This window comes from Equus quagga, chromosome 8 (genome assembly GCF_021613505.1).
Source record: "Equus quagga isolate Etosha38 chromosome 8, UCLA_HA_Equagga_1.0, whole genome shotgun sequence".
Classification (NCBI taxonomy): Eukaryota; Metazoa; Chordata; class Mammalia; order Perissodactyla; family Equidae; genus Equus; species Equus quagga.
In genome coordinates this window covers 70220486-70240592 of record NC_060274.1, presented here as the reverse complement: position 1 = coordinate 70240592, position 20107 = coordinate 70220486, and the positions used below count along the sequence as shown (strand labels likewise).

The window sequence follows — 20107 nt, the reverse complement described above, 5'->3', positions numbered from 1 at the left end:
AAATTCCTATAGATAGGGCAGTAGACCAAAAGTTTTATAGTTACCAAGTTAGATATTAGGCAGTGCCTGTCTTCAGGCATTATGCATATCCATTTGTTAAAAGTACAATGCTGTATTTAGTGTCTTAACATGTTTGTGTTGCCAGTTATGAATCTTAAAGAATTCTAGTTTTAGTCATTGTATTAAACAAGGAAACAAATCACCCATCAGTCAATTTCATGATATGAGGGATGTGCAGAGCTTTCTAGCAAACTTCCAATATAACTTTTTCCCTCAAAAGTACATATAAAATATACATTAAAATTTGTATTTCTATTTATTCTGTCTTCTTCCCAACAGAATTTAAAGAAGCTAGGTAGTATAAAATAGAATCTGCAATACTTAGATTTCAAATACCTTGGGAGAATGTGTCAATTTATAAATAATAGATACATAATGATGGAATATGCAAATGTCTTCCTAGTTTTGTTTGTAGATATAAGGTAAACTGTATTAGTATTTGAAGAGCTAAGCCTCCAGATTCATAGATAGGAGCCCAAACCATCCTTATAATTCTCACTTAGTTAACTATGTCCTGCTTTCTGGAGTTAAGGTTGTAATGTGAAATTTTTAAAAGTGTAACTTTCTCATTGCCAATTAAATTTTAAATTTTCTACATACAGCTTGAGTATTTTAAAATATGCAAGTAGATTTTTGGAAAAACAATTGTGAAATCACTGATACAAAATAGGAGCTATTATTAATTATATATGTAATTAAAATTTTTCCTCTAAAATAAATATTAAATAAAAATAAACTAAATAAAAATTTCTGTCTAAATATTATGTACTTCTTTAGTCTTGTTGATGTCACACTTTGCTAAATTCATTACATCTTTAGCTTTGGATTAGAAAACAATTATTCAAAGCAGCAAAATCAGAGGAAATGTGAGAAGTGCAGAAGCACTTAGGAAGGAGAAATACTGCACAGAGGAAACATGGCGTTGTTGACTTTTCTCCCAAGACAAAATTCTGTTTCAGGGAGGAGATCAGAGAAAACATTTCAATAATTCATGCAAACCTCACTAGTAACCTCTTTTCAAATATTTTCCTTTGTTTCCAACCAGATGTAATATTCTGGTATTGACAGAATCTTAGAGTGATTTCAAATTAGATGAAATGATAGCACATCACCTGATTTCTATCCACACACATTTTATAAAATATTTATCTAGGGCTGACAGATTGAGATTGTCAAAGTCACAAGAGCTGTTTGGATTAAATTCTTCTTGGGAAATTTAAAACTGGAGGAGCAAGAGATAGAAGGAAGAAGAACCTTTTGTGGTCACTCCTAAAATCTTTTGCTAAAAAAATATTCTTTCGGGACATCTTTTATCTTGCAAAACAATACCTTTTGTGCTGTTTAATTGCTGTATCTACGAACAACAAAATAAAAATCAAAAAGAAAATTATCATAGTGACAATTTTTGTAAGCTACGCTTGTGAGATCAACTTGCAAATTAATATCTCTATTGTGCCCCTTATTAATCTGAGTTCAGGAATTAATTTTGGCTTATAAACACTTTTGTAACCTAAAATTATGTGATAAATGTTTGAGAGCTTTGTTCAGTTAGATAAATTTTTCCACAGTGAGTTACGTTAGTTATGATTGAATTTTTTCTTCTACATTTGTATTTCATAGATATTATCTTTATTATAGTTGTTTTCCTTCAATTGACAAATAAAAATGGCAAGCAATAGGATATATTGGAGAATATGAGGAAGCCATTTGTTATAAACCTAATTCGGCCTGACCTTGTCTTTCCAAAAGGGCCTGACCGAGGCCATTGAGCATGCATTGTATATCTGCTGTAGAGATTCCCTATGGCAAGAGCAAAGGCCCTTGAGATAAAGGTGAAACATCCCTCCCCCTCCCAACGTTGGCGTCACCTTAAGGATTAAGCATCTTTCCTTAGGCTAGAAACTGATTGCTGCGCTCACCTGTGACCGCCCAGCTCGAGACAATAGACTTGCTTCCTGCTACGCCCACCAAGATAGCAGACCCACTACCTGCTGTGTCCATCGAGTGCTGTGCTGACAGGGCAATCTTGTGACTATTGTGGGAGGGACATTTCAATCATATGTAAAGCACCCTCTTTGGGGGTATATAACCACTCTGTACACCTCATTTCTTTGGTGCCCTTTCTTCCTTTGGGAAGAAAGGCCCTGGGCCATGGTCCTCAGATTTCAGCTCAGAATAAACTCACCCAAATTTTCATTTACAGATTGGTTATGGATTATTTTTGTTGACACAATAAATATAATGTCTAATATTTAGAGATTTTCTACCTACTGTATCAACAAGATACTTTGGTACCCAAATAAAGACAGTTCGTTGTGTTTCTTCTTATTTGGGAGTACAGAAGCCTCAAACAAGAGTTGTATTTCTAGGATGACTGCTTTCATTGCCTCCTCTTCTCTTCTCTCTTCATGCTGAGAAGAGGAACTTTACATTCTGTCTCGTTGGGTTTGACAGAAAAAGCATCTTCCAGGGCAACTGCTGCTCAGGAAATGTGTTCCTTTTTCCAGAAACTCTTTCTGAAACTACAGAAATCCTTTTTTTCCCCATGGTCTTTTCTTATTTTTGCTTAAAAACTATTCCCCTCTACCTCATTCCTTTTCCTGTGCTTAGTAATAAAAAGGGACTTCAATACTTTATCTTTTAAAAAAAAGGAAAAACTTTGAAAACTTTATATTTTTTCCTGCACTAAAGAATGCCGGAAACTTCAGTAGGAGGGCATTTTATAAAAATTAGATTGGAATGAAAAGATTTGTTGTTTGTTGCATTCCAGGACCTGGCAGACAGAGATGAGATTTGGGGGCACCTGGTTACTGTGGAAGAAAGCAGGTCATGGAAGGTCAATATGGGCATTCAAATCTGGAGGACCATTCCCAAGAGGAATACTTTTAGGGCCTGGGACTTCAGATGGTAGAATTAAACAAATCTTAATTCAACAGCAATCAGCAATATTGCTTGTCCAAATAAAGTGAAAATAAAGCTCTTGAAGCTGAAGTACCCTAAAAATACATTCTAAAGAGTTTGCTAATTGGTTTATTGTATTTATGGAAAATGCAAGTTAAGTCACCTTTGACTTACTGAGAGACTGATATTTCAGGTCTTTTTTATGTGCAATTGCAGGTTTATTTGCTTTATTTTTGTTTTGTGAATTAATTTTGATTGAGGACTGAACTATGTTAAGGACGAAAACAGATGCATAAAGATACCTATCTTTCCATCCTAGCTCAAGAGTGCTCTCCTGGGGGACACCAGTTTCTTCAGAACCCTTATAGAAGTGTCCATTTTGACTCATTGCACCTCCAGCAGTCAGGCTTGCAAGACCTGATATGTGACCACTCCCTTCCTCCCGGATGGTATCGATTTCTCATCTTTGACAGACCTGCTGAGATGCCAACCAAATGTGTTGAGGTATTTCAGACACTAAGAACTACCTGTGCTTTTTCTTATGTAGTTTTTCATATGAGGATTGAATCTTGTTACTACTGTTACACTAAAAATAAAGAGCCAAAATGAGAAGCAGGGAGGCATTTATTTTGGGATCAAAGAATTGTAATTTGGGGTACACAGATTTGGGTAGCAACCCAAATAGTGTCCCACTGGGGACTAAGAGGCAGGGGTTTTTAAAGGCAAAAAAGAGAGAATTGCATCATAAAGAAAGCTAATTGGGGTTGGCGCAGAAAGCTAGTCTTCCCTAAACTTCACTAAACTTAATTGATTGCTAAGGCTAGCTAGAGGCAGGGAAAAGTGTATCACTGTGACCACAGCAGGTTTCTTGCAGCGTCACTCAGTTCAAAAGCTCATGTTCTGCCCACTGAGAATATGCATTAGATTCATTTCCTTAATGGCTTCTTGGTTCCATTTTAAAGCCCTTACACATAAGTGACCCTGTTTTGTTTCACATTTCACACAACCAATTTATTACTCATGCCGAAATATTATTTTAATTTTGTATTGTAGGGGAGGAAGACAATTCCTCTACCCTCTAGGTCCTTCTGGCTGGTCTAAGAATTAAATTGACATAGATAGACTAACAGGACAAAATCAAACAAAGTTTAATAAGACATATACGTGGGAGAAACCCAGGACAACTGAGTAACTCGCCAGAATGGCCAAATCCCACCATCTTTAATACTATCTTTAGCTCAAGACAAAGGAGGATGTTGGGGGTAATGATTTGCGACTTCAAAGAGGAGGAAGGCAATTCACATGGAGTTGGAAAAGTGATTGTTTGGTAGACAGAACTTTGATAAAAATGGGCTTAGCAAGGACCCTCCCAGTCAACCGATATCCAGAGTTATCTATGGTAATGGCCTGTCCTTAAGTTCTTTCAGGCAGTTATGGGGAAGGTCAAAGTTTCTTTCAGAGTCTCTTGTCCTTGAAAATAATCAAGCCAAAGAGACACATTGGGTGGCCAATCCTGATCCCCCACAGTATCAAGATTGATTCAGTCCAAAGAGTATTCCTATGTTCCCCATTTTAATAATAATAATAAAAGTTAATGTTATGCTCATGTAGTCCATGAAGTGATTTTAGCTACAGTATCCTATATAATTTTTACAACAACTCTAGAATACGGTCTATCATCATTATTTCTATCATACAGTTCAGGACACATATATTTATTCTTAGGTGTAACGCTCCTAGAGTCATCAATCTCTCAGCTCAAACAGCCAGGATTTTGTCACAGGCAGTCATTCTTCAGGACTCATGTACTTAACCACAAATAACCTGCAAACAGTAAAATACTGTGTATTTTAAGTGCTTCAGTTCCTGTCAGTATTAAATAGAAGGCTCATTTTCTTTATTATTACCCACATTTTGTGAATTACACAGAAGCTGAAAATTTTCTCTTTTAAGCATGTAATGTAAAAAAACTCAGGAAAGCTATCTAAATTTTATGTTTAATTTTAAGTCGTGACATTGTTGCTGCCTTATTTTCTCCTTTTTGTTTGACACTTTTGTGACATTTCATTTGTGATAAACTAAAAAAAAAAATCAGAATTTAAAAGTGAAATTTGAGGAAATTCATTACATCCTTAAATATTTGTGTTCTTTTCTTTCGGCTAAATTAACTATAACTGATTCTAGAACCTCGTGCAAATGTGACGGTGAACTGATTTCCTGGCTCTTTTCCTGGAGGTGCACTAACACATGGTCATTCTGCGCCCCATGGGGAAGTGTTCCTTGTCCTTACTCTCATTCCTTTCTTGAACCAAGACTTTAGAGCATTCAACCGAAGAATCCATAGAATTTTCCTTCACTCTACAGGATTAAACAAGTCTGTTTAAATAAATTTTTGTTTATGATACTAGCAAGTAAGTACATTATAGAAAACTTAGAAAATAAGGAAAGGACAAGTGATAGAATAACACTTATTCATAAAACATCCGCACAGTCATACTGCCATTAAAATTTTGCTATTGTTCTCTTTTATTTATATTGTTTTATAAGGTTCATGCTGTATGTTCAATTGCATAACATGCCTTTTTCAGTTATAGCATTAGCATTTGCATATGTTATTAAAAAATTCTTCAATATCAGTTTTGAAAATAATATTCTGTTATATGTATAGACCATATTTATTTAACTAGTGCCACATGTGTTCACCTTCGGGCTTTTGTAATAATAAGTAATTCTGCATTTAGCAAATATGCATATAAATCGTTATATTTTATTTGTATTTAGTAAGATTGATTTTTATAAGGAAATTAGTGAAAGTTAATGTCTTTTTGAGGTTTTTGATACATATAGCTAAGTTTTTTAAAAAAAAATGTGATGCTAATTTTTCATTCTAGTAGCAGTAGATAAAAATACTCTTTCTAATACTGAATATTCTCATGTATTCATTAGGTATCTGTATTCCTTCTGTGAATTATGTGTTTGTGTATTTTGCCCACTTGTGATCTTCTAGTTTTTAAATGGATAATATCACATGGTTAAAATAAAATAAGAAATATAATATTGAAAGAATAATAAACAATATACTAAATATAATGCTATTAACAATTTTCTCCTTATTTAACTCTTGTCTTATATTTTAAAAATTATTATTTAAACATAACTATCAATGTTTTCCTTTATGATTTTTCCATTGCTTTTAAACATGGAAATAATAATAATATTAAGAGTTATAATGTGGCTAATGATTATTGAGTCATTGCTATGTAGAGGTTGTGTTGTGTCCATCATTTCATTTATGCCTCACCACAGTGAGGTATAGCTGTAGGTACTACAATCCACCTAGTACAAAAGTCAAAGACCGGTGCCTTGCCCAAAGTCAGGAACTTAGTAAGTGCCTTGGTCCTTCCCAAATTACATATAGTTTCTTATTTTTCCTGGGATAGTTTTCTACTTAATTCCATTTTCTGTCTGGAAATGATTTTGGTAATTGGCTTCAAATGAAGCTTTAACTTCATTTTTTCCCAAATTGCCAACAAATAATTGCGTCTAGACTTTGAACAATCCTTTCCTTCTTCCTTGATATTTGATGCCTCCTGAACTATGCATTCACTTTTTACATATAGTATATCCAGCAATTTTTCAAGAAACCTCCAAGATCAGTTTATCTTTGTGCTCTGTATTAAGATGACTTCAAATTGACTTATCTTGTCTTAGAATGTATCAGCTATTTTAGTAAGTTATATAATGAATTTCTCTTGTTTACGATACAAATGGAATAAAGGTATTTAAATCAAATAAGATTATATTATTTATGAGAAACCTGCCTTAAATTTAGTATTCCAAAAAGTTGCTTTTTCTTTTATATATAGTACAGTATATTAGCATATATCTTATATAGTATAGTATATTCGATTTTTTAAAAATGTTATAAATGTTGTTTAGAAGAAAATGCAAAGTTGATTTATCTACCTTGTATGAAAATAAATTGGGTTTTCAATTTTTGTTTTCTCTCATGCAAAAGATGAACCACTGTGGAACGCAGGCCCCCATTTGGCTGTCTCTGAGAGATTCAGAAACACTACCTTCCCCTGGAGAGGTTAAGCAACTGACAGCTTGTGCCACATGGCAGTTTTTGTTTAGCACTACAAAAGACTGCTGTCTTTTTCAAATCCCAGTGTCTGTAAGAAACTGTGGAGCATTTTTTGTGTACTTCCTACAACCCACTCAGGGATGTATGGGATATTGTGCAGAAGGTAAGAAAACATGAGTGGTACACATGAACTGCTAATCATGGAACTGTGTGTGTTGGTGTGTTTGTGTCATTCTCTGGATGGGTTGTGTTGAGCTAATGCAAATGTCAGTAAGAGACTTGGTCTACCATTATTGCTAGGGTGAAGCTAAATTTCTGGTTTTAATTTGCTAGATTTGTTTAGGATTCTTTGTCAAGATCTTAAAAGCCTCAAAAATATTTGTTGATATGTAAGTATCAAAGCAGATTTCTTGTAATTTCTCCACTGACCATGATGATTGTGCTAAAAATTCTTTGATCTCCTTATGCCCCTTCGCCCTTTTCAATTAAAGGATGAAGGATGGTGAGTAACAGTTATCATGAAAGCGTATGTCTTTCATGATATTATTCATGATATTATTCATGATTATTTCATGATCTTATTACATCTTTCATTCACCAATATTTATTGAATGTTTATTTTGTGCCAGGAATTATTGTAGGCATTGGGGTTATGGTGATGAATAAGACAAATGGAATCTCTTCCCTCATGGAGCTTACATTCTAGTGGAATACCTCAGACAATATATAAAAATAAACTTGTTATGACCCAAAGGATAAGATAAACATCTATGAGTCCCTACTATATAAAGACGTGATTGGTGAAATAAATAAATGGAGGAAAGGAGACAGACCTTTCTTAAAGAAGAATTGCAAATATTTGCAGCTACTACCCTACCTGGAAGATGGAGCTTAACTTCCTTCATTTTGCTTGTGGGCTATGCTTAGTCACTTGCTTCCAAATAACAGTGTATAGAAAGGAGAATGTAGTGATTTTACAGTGGAGAAACCAAGCAGACACTACATTAATCAAGTGATCAGGGTTAACCTCACCAGTGACAATCTATGTTGATATCATGGACCTACTGATAACACGCAGTAAGATGCAGTTCTCCATTATGGTATTCTTCCCCCAAGGCCATAACCCGAGTATAATCATGAGAAAATTCACATAGACCCAAACTGAGAAACATTCTACAAAATATTTGAACAGTACTCTTGAAAAGTGTCAAAATCATGAAAAAACATGAAAGAGTGAGAAAATGTGCCAGATTGGAAAAGACTAAGGAAACATGAATAATGCAATGTGATGGTATCCTGGATTGGATACTGCAACAGAAAAGAACGTTAGTGGAAAACTGGTGAAATCTGAATGTAGCCTTCAGGCAATAAGAGTGTGGTGTGCTCACAAGATGGAAAACAGGATAGCGATGTTGGATCTCAGTGAGTGAGGGACAGCATATCAAGACATGATTTGGAAGGGCAACAGGGCCTAATATTTATGGAGCTCTGCATTTTATTTTCTGTGCATTGAGAAGTCTTTGGAGAATTATCCTGAGAGAGTTAGCCAGTAAATCTTCACATTTCATATGCAGCTGCTGGCCAGCTAAACCTGGCTGAAAAGCAGTATGTTCAATAATGAAGGACAGCATCTGCTTAGTTAATAGAGCTAGTGTCATTCACTGGAAAGGAGGAATCCAGAGAGATGCATCAGCTTCATCGAGTGGCCAAGATGAGAGATTTTGAAAAATATCTTTTTAGTATTTCTTAATACTCTTGCCATAAGAAAATAGTTAAGTTTTATGAAATTTCAAATAATATTACCAAAGATTTGTGGAAAATTCTGTAGGTGTTTCAATGGAAGAAACCAACAATTTATCTACATTAAGTTTAAGAAATATTGACAACTCTTAAAAATGAAAACAAAACTTCTACACCAGAGAATACCATAAAATCTAAATAATCACTTCAACAGAAATGTTATTATTGTTCAGTACGTTGAATTTAAACATTCAGTATTTAAAATTTTCATTTTCATGACATACCCTTAAAACTTAAAATACATTTCCTCTTTTGTTAATATCATTATCTGCCACTCAATTTCTCAAGCTTGGATATTCAAAATTATTTCTCTCATTCTCCGTATTCAAGTCTTCCGGTTTTAGGAAAAGGGAATTTCTGGGAGATGATTGTTAGTTTTTCCTCTTAATGTATAAGTTCTTAATCAGACATACACGAGAATTATCCTCTCTGATTTGCCAATAAAAGATTACCTTGAAATACCATTTAGACTTGAATTGGACTTCATGGATAGCAAATAAAAACGAGTCACTTAATCCACTTAAGAGTTTCTTTTTCTTGCTTACCAAGAATCTGGAGCAGATGTTTGCTGCTGATGGTGATTTGGCCACATTACAATGTCAAGCTTAGGTCTCTGTGAGTCTCTAGGCTTTTCCTTTGTGGTGACAGGATGAAGGTCTAGTTTTAGCCTTTTATCTGCATTTTAGACAGCATAAAAGGGGAAACAAAAGAGTTGAAAAGGGCTTGTACTAACTGAAACTTACCCCTTTCAAGGAAATTTGGAAAACGCCTTATCACAACTACTTCAGAAGAATTCTCTGACTTGTCTCTATCTTCAAAAGCAGCCTGTGAAATGTAGGTTTTTGCATGGACATATTTCTGCCCCAACCAATAGCACCCCTATGGCTATTGGGTAGGCAAGAGTCAGTTATATTTAGCTTAAAAATCTTAAAAACAGCAAAAATTAAAGAAAAATATTTTCACTCTAATATATTCTCATGACAGTGTTCTGCTTTTTTATAATTCATACATCATTTTCATACAATTTATCTACCCTTTGAGACCCTAGAAGCCAAATAAGAAATGAAACATTAATTCAAGATGATATTTGTAATCAATGCCATTCAAACAAAAAGATTTATATATTTTATTTATTTGGAAGAATCTATGGAAAAAATACTTTTTACATTTTCCGTATTTCTAGTTAGAAAGGTAGTTAAATCCTTATGCTATACATGAAAAGGCATCATATCAATTGAAAGTAGGCTATGAGAAGTTAAGGGTGTATACTATAAACCCTATAGCACCCACTAAAAAAGAAACCAAATATTGTAGCTAGTCAGCCAACAAGAGAGATAAAATGGAATCATAAAGTATACTCATTTTTTTAGAGATGCAGGAAAAAGTGAAAAGTGCCAATGGGACAAATAAAAAACAGCAACATGGTAGTTTTAAACCCTGCCATATCAATAATCACGTTAAATATATACGGTCTAATCACCCCAAATGGAAGTCAGAAATTGTCAGATTGGATAAAAAAGTAAGACCCAACTGTAGGCTGCCCAGAAAAATCCACTTTAAATATAAAGAAAAATGAGGTTGAAAGGATAAGGATAAAAAAAAAGATATACCTAGGTAACACAAGTCACAAGAAATCTGGAGTGGCTATATTAATATTAGACAAAATAGATTATAGAACAAAGAGTGTTACCTGAAAAAACAAGGGTCGTTTCCTAGTGAAAAAGTGGTCAATTCAACAACAGGACATAACAATTCTAAACACTTATGTACCTAACACCAGAGATTCAAAATGCGTGAAGCAAAACTTACAGATCTTCAAGAAGAAATAGGCAAATCTACAATTTATCTTGGAGATTAACACCCATCTGTCAATAAAAAAATGTAGAAAAAAAAAATGGCAAAAAATGGAGGAGATTAGAAAAACTCTATCAACCAATTTGATCTAAATGGCGTTTAGAAAAGATTCCACAAAATGATAGAATAATCCATATTCTTTGCAAGTGCGCATGAAACACTTATCAAGATAGATCACATTCTGGGCCCTAAATTAAGGAAATAAGAATATTAGAAAAAGTTTGAAGTTAATTAAAAGAAAAATCCACTGAACATCTATATTGGAAAACAAGAAAAGTCAAAAATTAAAGACTGCAGTTTATACATTAAGAGACTAAAAGAAGAAGGACAAATGAGACCCAGAGTAAGCAGACAAAAGAAAATAATGATCAGAGTGAAAATCAATGAAACAGAAAACGCGAGAAAATCAAAAGCTGGTTCTTTGAGAAATTCAATAAAATTACTCATTCTCTAGACAATTCTATCAGTAAAAAAGATAAGAAAGAAATTAGCAATATCAGAAATAAGCAAGATGATACAACTACAGATTCTACAGATGTTACAAGAATAAAAAAAGGATTTTTGTGAATAATTCTGCCAAGACATTTGACAAATGGAGCAGACAAATTTCTTGAAATACACAAAAACCAAAGCTCACTCAAAATAAATAGATAACCTCAATGGCCATATAGCTATTAAAGGAATTGTACTTCTGATTAAAATCTATCCCACAAACAAAACAAAAGAAAAAACCCACGCCCAGATGGCTTGGGAGTTCTTCCAAAGATTTAAGGAGAAAATAATACCAATTTTCCATAACTCTTCCAGAACAATGAAGAGGAAGGACTGATTCTAAACTTCTCTGAGGTTAGTATTATTCTGAAACTAAATCTCGCCATAGACTTTACAAGAAAAGAAAACTATGGAACAATATTCCTCATGTATATAAATACATATGACATGATCATCTTTTTAGGAAATCCAATGGAATCTACAAAATAGCTACTGGAGCTATAGAGTTTAGCAATACTCAAAGAAAAAAGATCGACAGATAAAAAATCATTTGTATTTCTTTATATTAGCAATGAAGAATGAAAATTTAATCTAAAAATACCAATTATAGGGGCTGATCAAAATGCAAAATAAAAAATAACTCAGATCATTAGTTTGGGTTGCAAATAACAGAAAACAAGTAGAAATAATGTTAAAAAAATTATCAACTCTAAGGATTTGAGGATGTGTCATTGAATTTGAGGAAGAGTTAAATAGAGAAGGCCTCAGAAGGTGTGGGCAATAGAGCAGCTCCCATGATCTTGGTAACAGGAGCTTGTAGTCATTCCTGGAAAGCTCCATGGTTAACTGGACTCAGCTTTCAACTCCTCATCTCTCAGTTTAAATTCTAAATTCTTCCAGGAAGCAATCTGATGAGCCTGTCTTTGTTCAGGTAGTTACCCTTGCTCCAAGGAACTGAGTTTGGCATTGGGTTGTAAGTATTACCACGACAGCTGTTGACTCATTTCTGTAATCCTGTGCACGATTATGAGGGAGGCAATTCCCAAGGAAGGGGTACCAAACCAACTGCTGTATAAATTTCTGGAGCTTATAATGTTTCATTACTTAATAATGCAGAGTAAAATTTAGAAAACAAGATATGAAAGCTATAATTGTTTCAAAATATAGTCTCAAATTATCTCCATTTGACCTCTCCTTAAAAGGGAAAAACTTTATTATGAAAAAAATAAGAAAAAGTTGTCTTACTCTATTAAAACATGCTCTCCGAAGAATTGTCATCTCAAACACTATATGTGTGTGTGTGTGTGTGTGTGTGTGTGTATCTTTATGCTCAGTTGAATAAATATACAAACCTTAACCTTCTCAGCCATTTCTGATGCAAAATTACACCCGTGTGGTCCTGACGAAATTGAAATTGGCGGTAACTGTGTTCGTAAGTATCACATTTTATTTTTTAATGATGTATTTATAAACTAATAATTTCAACAGGTTTTTATGTTCTGTGACTTACTGTAGATGTTGAATTATGTTAATATTTGTCAATGCTCCAGTCTAGTGGATATCAAAAATAAAAGTCACTTTATCATGCCTTTAAGAAATAGTCTCGGAGTTGGCAAAGGTATGGAAAGTGGAGCATGTTCATATCCTACAGACATGTGTGTATGTTGGTAGGATCTTTTTATAAGAAAATTTGGCAATATATCTCAATTCCTAAACATTCACATATATTTTTTTCTAGCAATTCCGCTTCCAAAAATCTAGCTAGAGAAATATTTTTGTGTGCAAGTTCAATATTTATAACAGCACTTTTCTAATAATATGAAAACAATAAGTTGCAAATATCCAGTAACTACTGATTGAGTCAATATTTTTATGCAGCCATATAAGAAAATATTCTATAAACAATATTAAATAAAATACAAGAATACATTCTTTGACGTTAGTAAATATCCACGGTATATTGTAGCTAAGAAATCAGATTGTACAACACAATCTCAAATTTGTTTTCTAGGAATGACTGCATTTGTACCAAATAAATCTTGAAAGATAAGTACCAAAACTGTTAATGATGCTCACAATTTTTCTTCTCATTTGATTCTGTATTTTTCATTTTCTAACTTAGTAAAATTTCTTGAAGTTATTTCAAATATTAAGAAACCCCCCACCATAATACTTCTTAAAATGAATAACTCTAAATAGATTGTCTGATAAAATTTACAATGTCTACCTAAACAATGGGTAGAAATTAAAATTATTTATTGAAACATTAGCCTTTTTGTGGAGGCTGATGGCCAAATATATTGATGATGTGGTGATATTCTAAATGAATGAGTGATTGTTGACATATAATTAATATAAATAACAAAGATGTTTTTAATGGTGAAACAAATGATGACGACATAAAACAAATCAAGAGAGATCATATAGTATTAAATATCAATTCTTAAAATTAATTTGCTTTGTCTTGAAAAAGTACTATTATAATAATCCTCAAATAAATCACTCTGAGTTGCTTTTCTATGCCTTATTCAGTTGTAAATGGATTTTCCAGCCCATTTTTCCATTGTTCTTGAAATAAAGTATTATTTTATCTGAAAGTCTCAGTTCAATTAGACCCTGTGATTTAAGCTCTTAAGAGAATAAAATAATATCCCTAATAATAATAACATTAACCATGAAGTATAATTGTTTGGCTATTCTGCATAGTAGTTTTGGATTTTCTTTATAACTCAAATAATATAATAAAACCCTTTTTGCCCTTGAATAAATGATAAATTTAAGCTATTTGTCATGCTATTCAGAATGTTTATGCAATTAATTGGAAAAATTGCTATGCAAAATCATACACAATTTGGGAAGTAACACTTGAATGAAAATATTGAGTCAAAAGTCAACAGATAAAGCTTCAGGAAAAAATGGAGAATGCATTAACAGCATATACTAATATTAGAATTGACAAAGGGATAATAATTTTGCTTTTCAAGCATAAATAATTTATCTGTCGTTTTTGAAACCTTTTTCTTTAAGTACATTTTAATAAATTTTCTTTGATCTACATTGTTGTGAGCAATGATCAACTGACAGCACTTAAAATATTGATTAAAAAATTTTAATTTTCATCAGTTATTTTCCTTTCAGTCATTTGTCATCTCTTATTCCTAATACAGTCAAGCGTCGCTTAACGACAGGGATGCATTCTGAGGGGTGCACCCTTAGGCGATTTCGTCGTTGTGTGACCGTCATGGAGTGCACTTACACAAGCCTAGATGGTTCAGCCTACCACACACCAGGGCTATATGGTACTAATCTCATGGGACCACTGCCGTATATGTGGCCTGTCATTGACTGAAGTGTCCTGATGCAGTACATGGCTATAATCATTTCCACAGAGTTCTTCCCTGTTTGGAAATGAAGTCAGCTTCTTTTTCCTAGTTTATTTGAGAGGAAACTTTTACTCAGATATATAATTTTTCAAAAATCAATATATACTCAAAAGTAGTCTATTATTTCCTTCAAATCCGTGTATAATGTTTAACATATTTGGCAAAATAACTGTTACTTAGATTAATTTGAAAACAATTAATTTTATTATTTGTTAATGTTTAATTTTTAACTAATTTTAATTAATTTTTAATTAATTAATTTTGTTATTATTTATAACAATTAATGTTATTGGGATTTTGCAATCTGATATCTAACAAAATAACACTTTAAAATACCTGAAAGTACATAAGGTTTTTCTCCCCTTCACATTTAGAATAAGGTCTGTCAGAACTTTCCAAAATCCACATGACAGGACTGAAAAATTAATTTCATGATTATCATAAAATTGCCATGTATATCATAGAAAAAATATTTTTGTTTTAGGACATTTTTAAAAATCTTACTTTAAAATTTATTGCTCAGATATTTTTCTCTTTTCTAAAATAGGACAAAATAAATCAAAACTCATGTAAAAACATTTTAGATCCCCAGATCTAATCTTGCAAAGGCCCAGAGCTAAAAATTATAAAATCTTTCTGAATTCCTAGAGGAAACTTCAAACATTTTTAACCTCAGAAAAATGAAAAGGATAAGGCTATAGTTTAACACTTGGTATAGTTCACTGAGATTGTTTAATCACTCCTGTAACGAACAGCTCTTTCAATGCAGAGTAATGACGAGCTGAGTTATAAGAGGAAATTATGAGTAAAATAGTAAGTCATTTGACTTTACACTATAGTGACTATTTTCCTTTATAACAAGAAATTATAATGTAGAAAACCTTAATTTTGCTTGTTTGTTCCATCTTCTAGAAAGGATAATTGCTTACAAAAGGGTCATTTACTTTTATATTGAAGAGCTAGACTTTTCAAGGGTAGGCATATTCCATGTACATTAATAAAAGCTTGATAAGCTGATAAATTTCTCTGCTTTCAATAGCTCTGTGATTATGGGTCAAAATAAGAACGTGCTACTTTGCTGATTGTAAGAGAATAATTATTTTTCTAAGTATATTTTATTTTTCCTAAATTTAATCTCTGAAATACAATATTCATAAACTTTTCCCATAGCCAGTCTCCGTTCTTTAAGAGGCGCAGTTACAAATTATGCCTCTTCTCCCATCAGGTCAGCTGTCTGCCTCATTGCCACCACCCGCTCCAGGACGGCCACAGGTTGTGGTGGAGCTGATTGAGTCCAGGCTTTTCTGCAGGTGTGCTTTTGACGTTTCCCCTACAAACAACTCTGTGGGATTTCTCATAGCTTGGTCTAGACTTTCTTCTCAAGAAGTCAAAGAGGAGCTGAAGCGAGAGACCACAGTTCAGGCATTCTCTCTGTTAGAACTGGATGGCATAAATCTCAGACTTGGAGACAGGGTATGTTCAAAAACAACTGGGTTTTCTTTCCTTTCGTGAATGTATGAATTTTCAAAAGTGGATTTTTTAACACATCCTAAAAAAATATTTTCATCCCCAGAATATAAAGCACTAATGTTTTTCTTTTTATTTTTTCCTTGGCAGTTGTGCCAACTCCAGTAATAATTGGATGAGACAGTAATCTTCGTGACTATATATGAGTATCTTCTTTTAGCAGTTCGTTGATTATTATCAATGAATCTTTATAACTCTATCTCTCTTTCTGGTTTTAAAATGATATGCTTTTATTTTAGAAAAACTATTTAAATTTATCAATGATGATATCACTTATCCACTTTTAAATACATCTTTAAATACAAAGTCTACAACACTTTATGTTGGGATTTGAATAAGTATTTTATAATGATGGACTTTTCCTCAATTTTCAAGCAAATTTTTAAATTAGTTTTTGATTATCTCTTGCGCACTATCTGCCAAAAATTAAAATCAAGTACTTAAATACAATAATTTACATATATTTCCTCCATAATTTTATTACTAAATAATTAATTATTAACTGTATTCATAGGTATTCTGTAGTGCCTCCGTCTTTTTCTTGGAGGAACCACATGTACAAAGTTTAGCCATCGAAAGCCAAGAATTTTTTGCAGGCATTAAGGTATGTAGCACTGGGGATGGATCAAAAAGATTATTCCTCTGGAACTGTGCTTCTCATACTGTGATCTGTGGATGCTGGGTCCAGGACTTCATCACAGACTGAATGTTGAGACCCAAGAGTCTATATTTTTGAAAAAATAACCCAAATAATTCTAAGGCACAACAAAGTTTGAGGGCCCCTATTAATGAACTAAAATTTGAATATACTTGCATTTTTTTTCAGAAGTAGCTCAAATTAAAATAAAGCAAAAGTTCTTTATTCTTTATTCTAAAGTTCCCATAATTCACTCCATCGTATAAATAAAGGAGTATCAGTTTTTAGTAATTATGCACTTTGGAAGACAGGTACCAGGTCAAGTGCTAGGGCCTCTGACTAGAGTAGAATTAACCAAGAAATCTGGGCTTTACGGACTGCAAAGATTGAGCTCGCTAAACAAGGCAATATCTGTGACCATCCTCGTAGTACCAGGGTCCAAGAACTGAGGAGCTACTCCAGGAGACGAGCAGAGGTGACAGGGAATCCGGAGTGGTGGGAGGAGTAGGAGCGGTACCAAGAGGGCTAGGCAGGCAAGCGCTGTGCACCTTCTGAAGTCTCAGCCACGGGACTGGAGTTTCACCTGGACTCATCTCTAGTTCAAGGAGAAGATGGGATACTCGATAGATTGTGAGAATAGAACTCAGAACCAGGACAAAGCCTGTTCCTGCATAAAGTCCGTTTATACACAATAGGGACCAGGGAAAGGAGTGAGAAGAGTGAACTAAGTTGTCAGAGTAGCACAATCACAGTGGGAGGGGAAGCAGAGCTCAGATCTTGGAAGCACAGGACCTTTGGATGCACGTTGGTAAGAACTCAGCAGACATCAGGGCTAGTGGTCAGCCCCCAGGGACTGTTTCTGACTGGGCTAATGGAGAAAATTCAGTGCTAAGAAATATCTATTTTGAGAGCTAGCCAAGAACTGAGACTGAGTAAAAACTTCCTGCCTCAAAAAAAGGATTGGGCTGTGAACTGGCATAGGACCAGTCCCAGATTTCAGTACTCTGTAAATCCAGCTGTGGGAAGCAGAGGCTGAGAAATAAGCAGAAGGTTGAGATGTTTCAGGCGACAACATTTTGATTTATGTTTTAAAACTTAGATTTCTAATTTATATTAGGGAAGATAGTAATCCCTAAGAATAGTCTCTTCCATTGACGTGTCAGTAAGTATTAGCAAAGAATGGAAGAATATAGGAATCGTTCCGTCTCCTTCATTCTCTAGCCTGCCATGGAACTAGAATCACTAAGGCAGCCTCCCCCCAGACTGCCTAACAGTTGGGGAACCGAATTGTGCCCTAAGCTCAGAGCAGAGGAAACTCCATGTACTCTTCTGTGTGTTGCTGATATTTTTCAGGGTTTGGATTTAATTGATCTTGTTTAATTCAAAAATTCCAGTGCTTAAGTTCTTACTACCAGCTCATTTAGCAAAATAGGAACTGCTGAGAAAAATGCCCTTTCAAAATTATTCTATCTTAGAAATAAATTCTGTCTTTACCTAACTGCTCTCTGTATTTTCTTATACCAGTTACAACCTGAATTGAGCACTATATCAGAAGATGGGAAAGAATACCAGTTGAGGATAGAGAGCACAATTCCGATTGTTTGCTCTGAATTCAGTGAGCTTGATCAGGAATGCAAAATCTCATTAAAACTGAAAACTGTTGATCAAGGTAATATACTAAATTCATGTAATTTTATTATTAGACTTCAAATAATAACTAAAGCTTTTTTTTCTTCTAGAAAATATCACTGGAGTATACTCATATTTAGTTATGTTGCATGTTTCTATCAAATTATAGCTCAATCGTAGTAATAATACTGGGGCAAATTTATGATTTCCAATGCAATCTACATTGTAATCCACATTTATCTCTCCTGGGCTTGAAGCATAATTTTACAAAGCAACAATATTGAACAATCTCCTCCCTGACATCTTCTTTCTCCTCCTCCTCTTTTTCCTCCTCTTCTTCCTCCTTTTTTCTTCTCCTTCTTCTCCTCGCCCTTAAACTTATTCTTCTCTTTGCTTTGTTTTCAGAGATTGAGGGACAAACTGCTCTTTATGATTTTCCAAATCATTCCTAATGAGGGAGGTGTGATAAGTTATGCTCAAAGTTCAAGCTTATGCAGCGTGGATCTCATAATGCATTCTTTACACTTCTCTCCTAAATGTAAGCTTACGTTTGAGATCTTTAGTTTTAAAATTCTTCTGTTTCTGAGGCCAGCCCGTTGGTGCAGCAGTTAAGTTCACACGTTCCGCTTCGGCGGCCCAGGGTTCGCCAGTTCGAATCCTGGGTGCAGACATGGCACCGCTTGGCAAGCCATGCTGTGGTAGGCGTCCCACATATAAAGCAGAGGAAGATGGGCATGACTGTGAGCTCAGGGCCAGTCTTCCCCAGCAAAAGGAGAAGGATTAGCAGCAGATGTTAGCTCAGGGCTGATCTTCCTCAAAAAAAAAAAATTATTCTAATTAATTACTAACTTTATAGATTGTATCATGCACGGCAGCATATATATCACTGTCACAGCCATATATAGAGAGAGATCCCACAGAACAAGATAGAATATGAAAGAACAAAGCATGGATAGCAGTGCTTGAGTTGATTGGGTTCTTTCTTTCCCTGTTAATCCTCTGAGGTAGAGACCAAGTCATGTAAGAGATACAGTAGCCACCCCTTCTCCGCAGTTTCAGTTTCCATGGTTTCAGTTACCCTGGTCAACCTTGGCCCAAAAATATTAAATGGAAAATTCCAGATATAAACAATTCATAAGGTTTAAATTGCACACCCTTCTGAGTAGTGTGATAAAATCTCGCACCATCCCACTTTGTCCTGGCCAGGATGTGAATCCTCCCTTTTCTAGCGGATCCATGCTGTATATGCTACTGGCCCATTAGTCAGTTAGTGACCATCTCCGTTATCAGATTGACTATTGTGATATTGCAGTGTTTATGTTCAAGGAACCCCTATTTTACTCAATAATGGCCCCAAAGTGGAAGAGCAGTGATGCTGGCAATTTAGATATATCAAAGAGAAGCTATAAAGTGCTTCCTTTAAGTGAAAAGATGAAAGTTTTCAACTAAATAAGGAAAGAAAAAAAATCACGTGCTAAGATCTGTGGTAACTTTTAGTACAGTATATTCTTATAATTTGTCTGTTTTATTATCAGTTATTGTTTAATCTCTTACTATGCCTAATTTATAAATTAAACTTTATCATAGGTATGTACGTATAGAAAAAACATGGTATATATGGGGTTCAGTTTCTATTTGTGGTTTCAGGATTCCACTAGGGATCTTGGAGTGTATCCCCCATGGGTAAGGGGGGACTACTGTTCATAGATTAAAATATAGCCTTTAAGGGAGATTACA

At 34.1% G+C, this 20107-nt stretch overlaps 1 protein-coding gene across 1 annotated transcript in view; it reads left to right on the top strand.

Moving 5' to 3' along the window:
* Positions 1-20107, top strand: part of VWDE (von Willebrand factor D and EGF domains) — a 68946-nt gene that overhangs the window by 6184 nt on the left and 42655 nt on the right. The window contains exons 2-7 of the mRNA XM_046670202.1: positions 3281-3465; positions 6980-7211; positions 12561-12626; positions 15803-16050; positions 16619-16708; positions 18266-18410. Of these exons, the coding sequence (XP_046526158.1) occupies positions 3281-3465; positions 6980-7211; positions 12561-12626; positions 15803-16050; positions 16619-16708; positions 18266-18410 (966 nt within the window). The remainder of the gene's footprint in view (positions 1-3280; positions 3466-6979; positions 7212-12560; positions 12627-15802; positions 16051-16618; positions 16709-18265; positions 18411-20107) is intronic.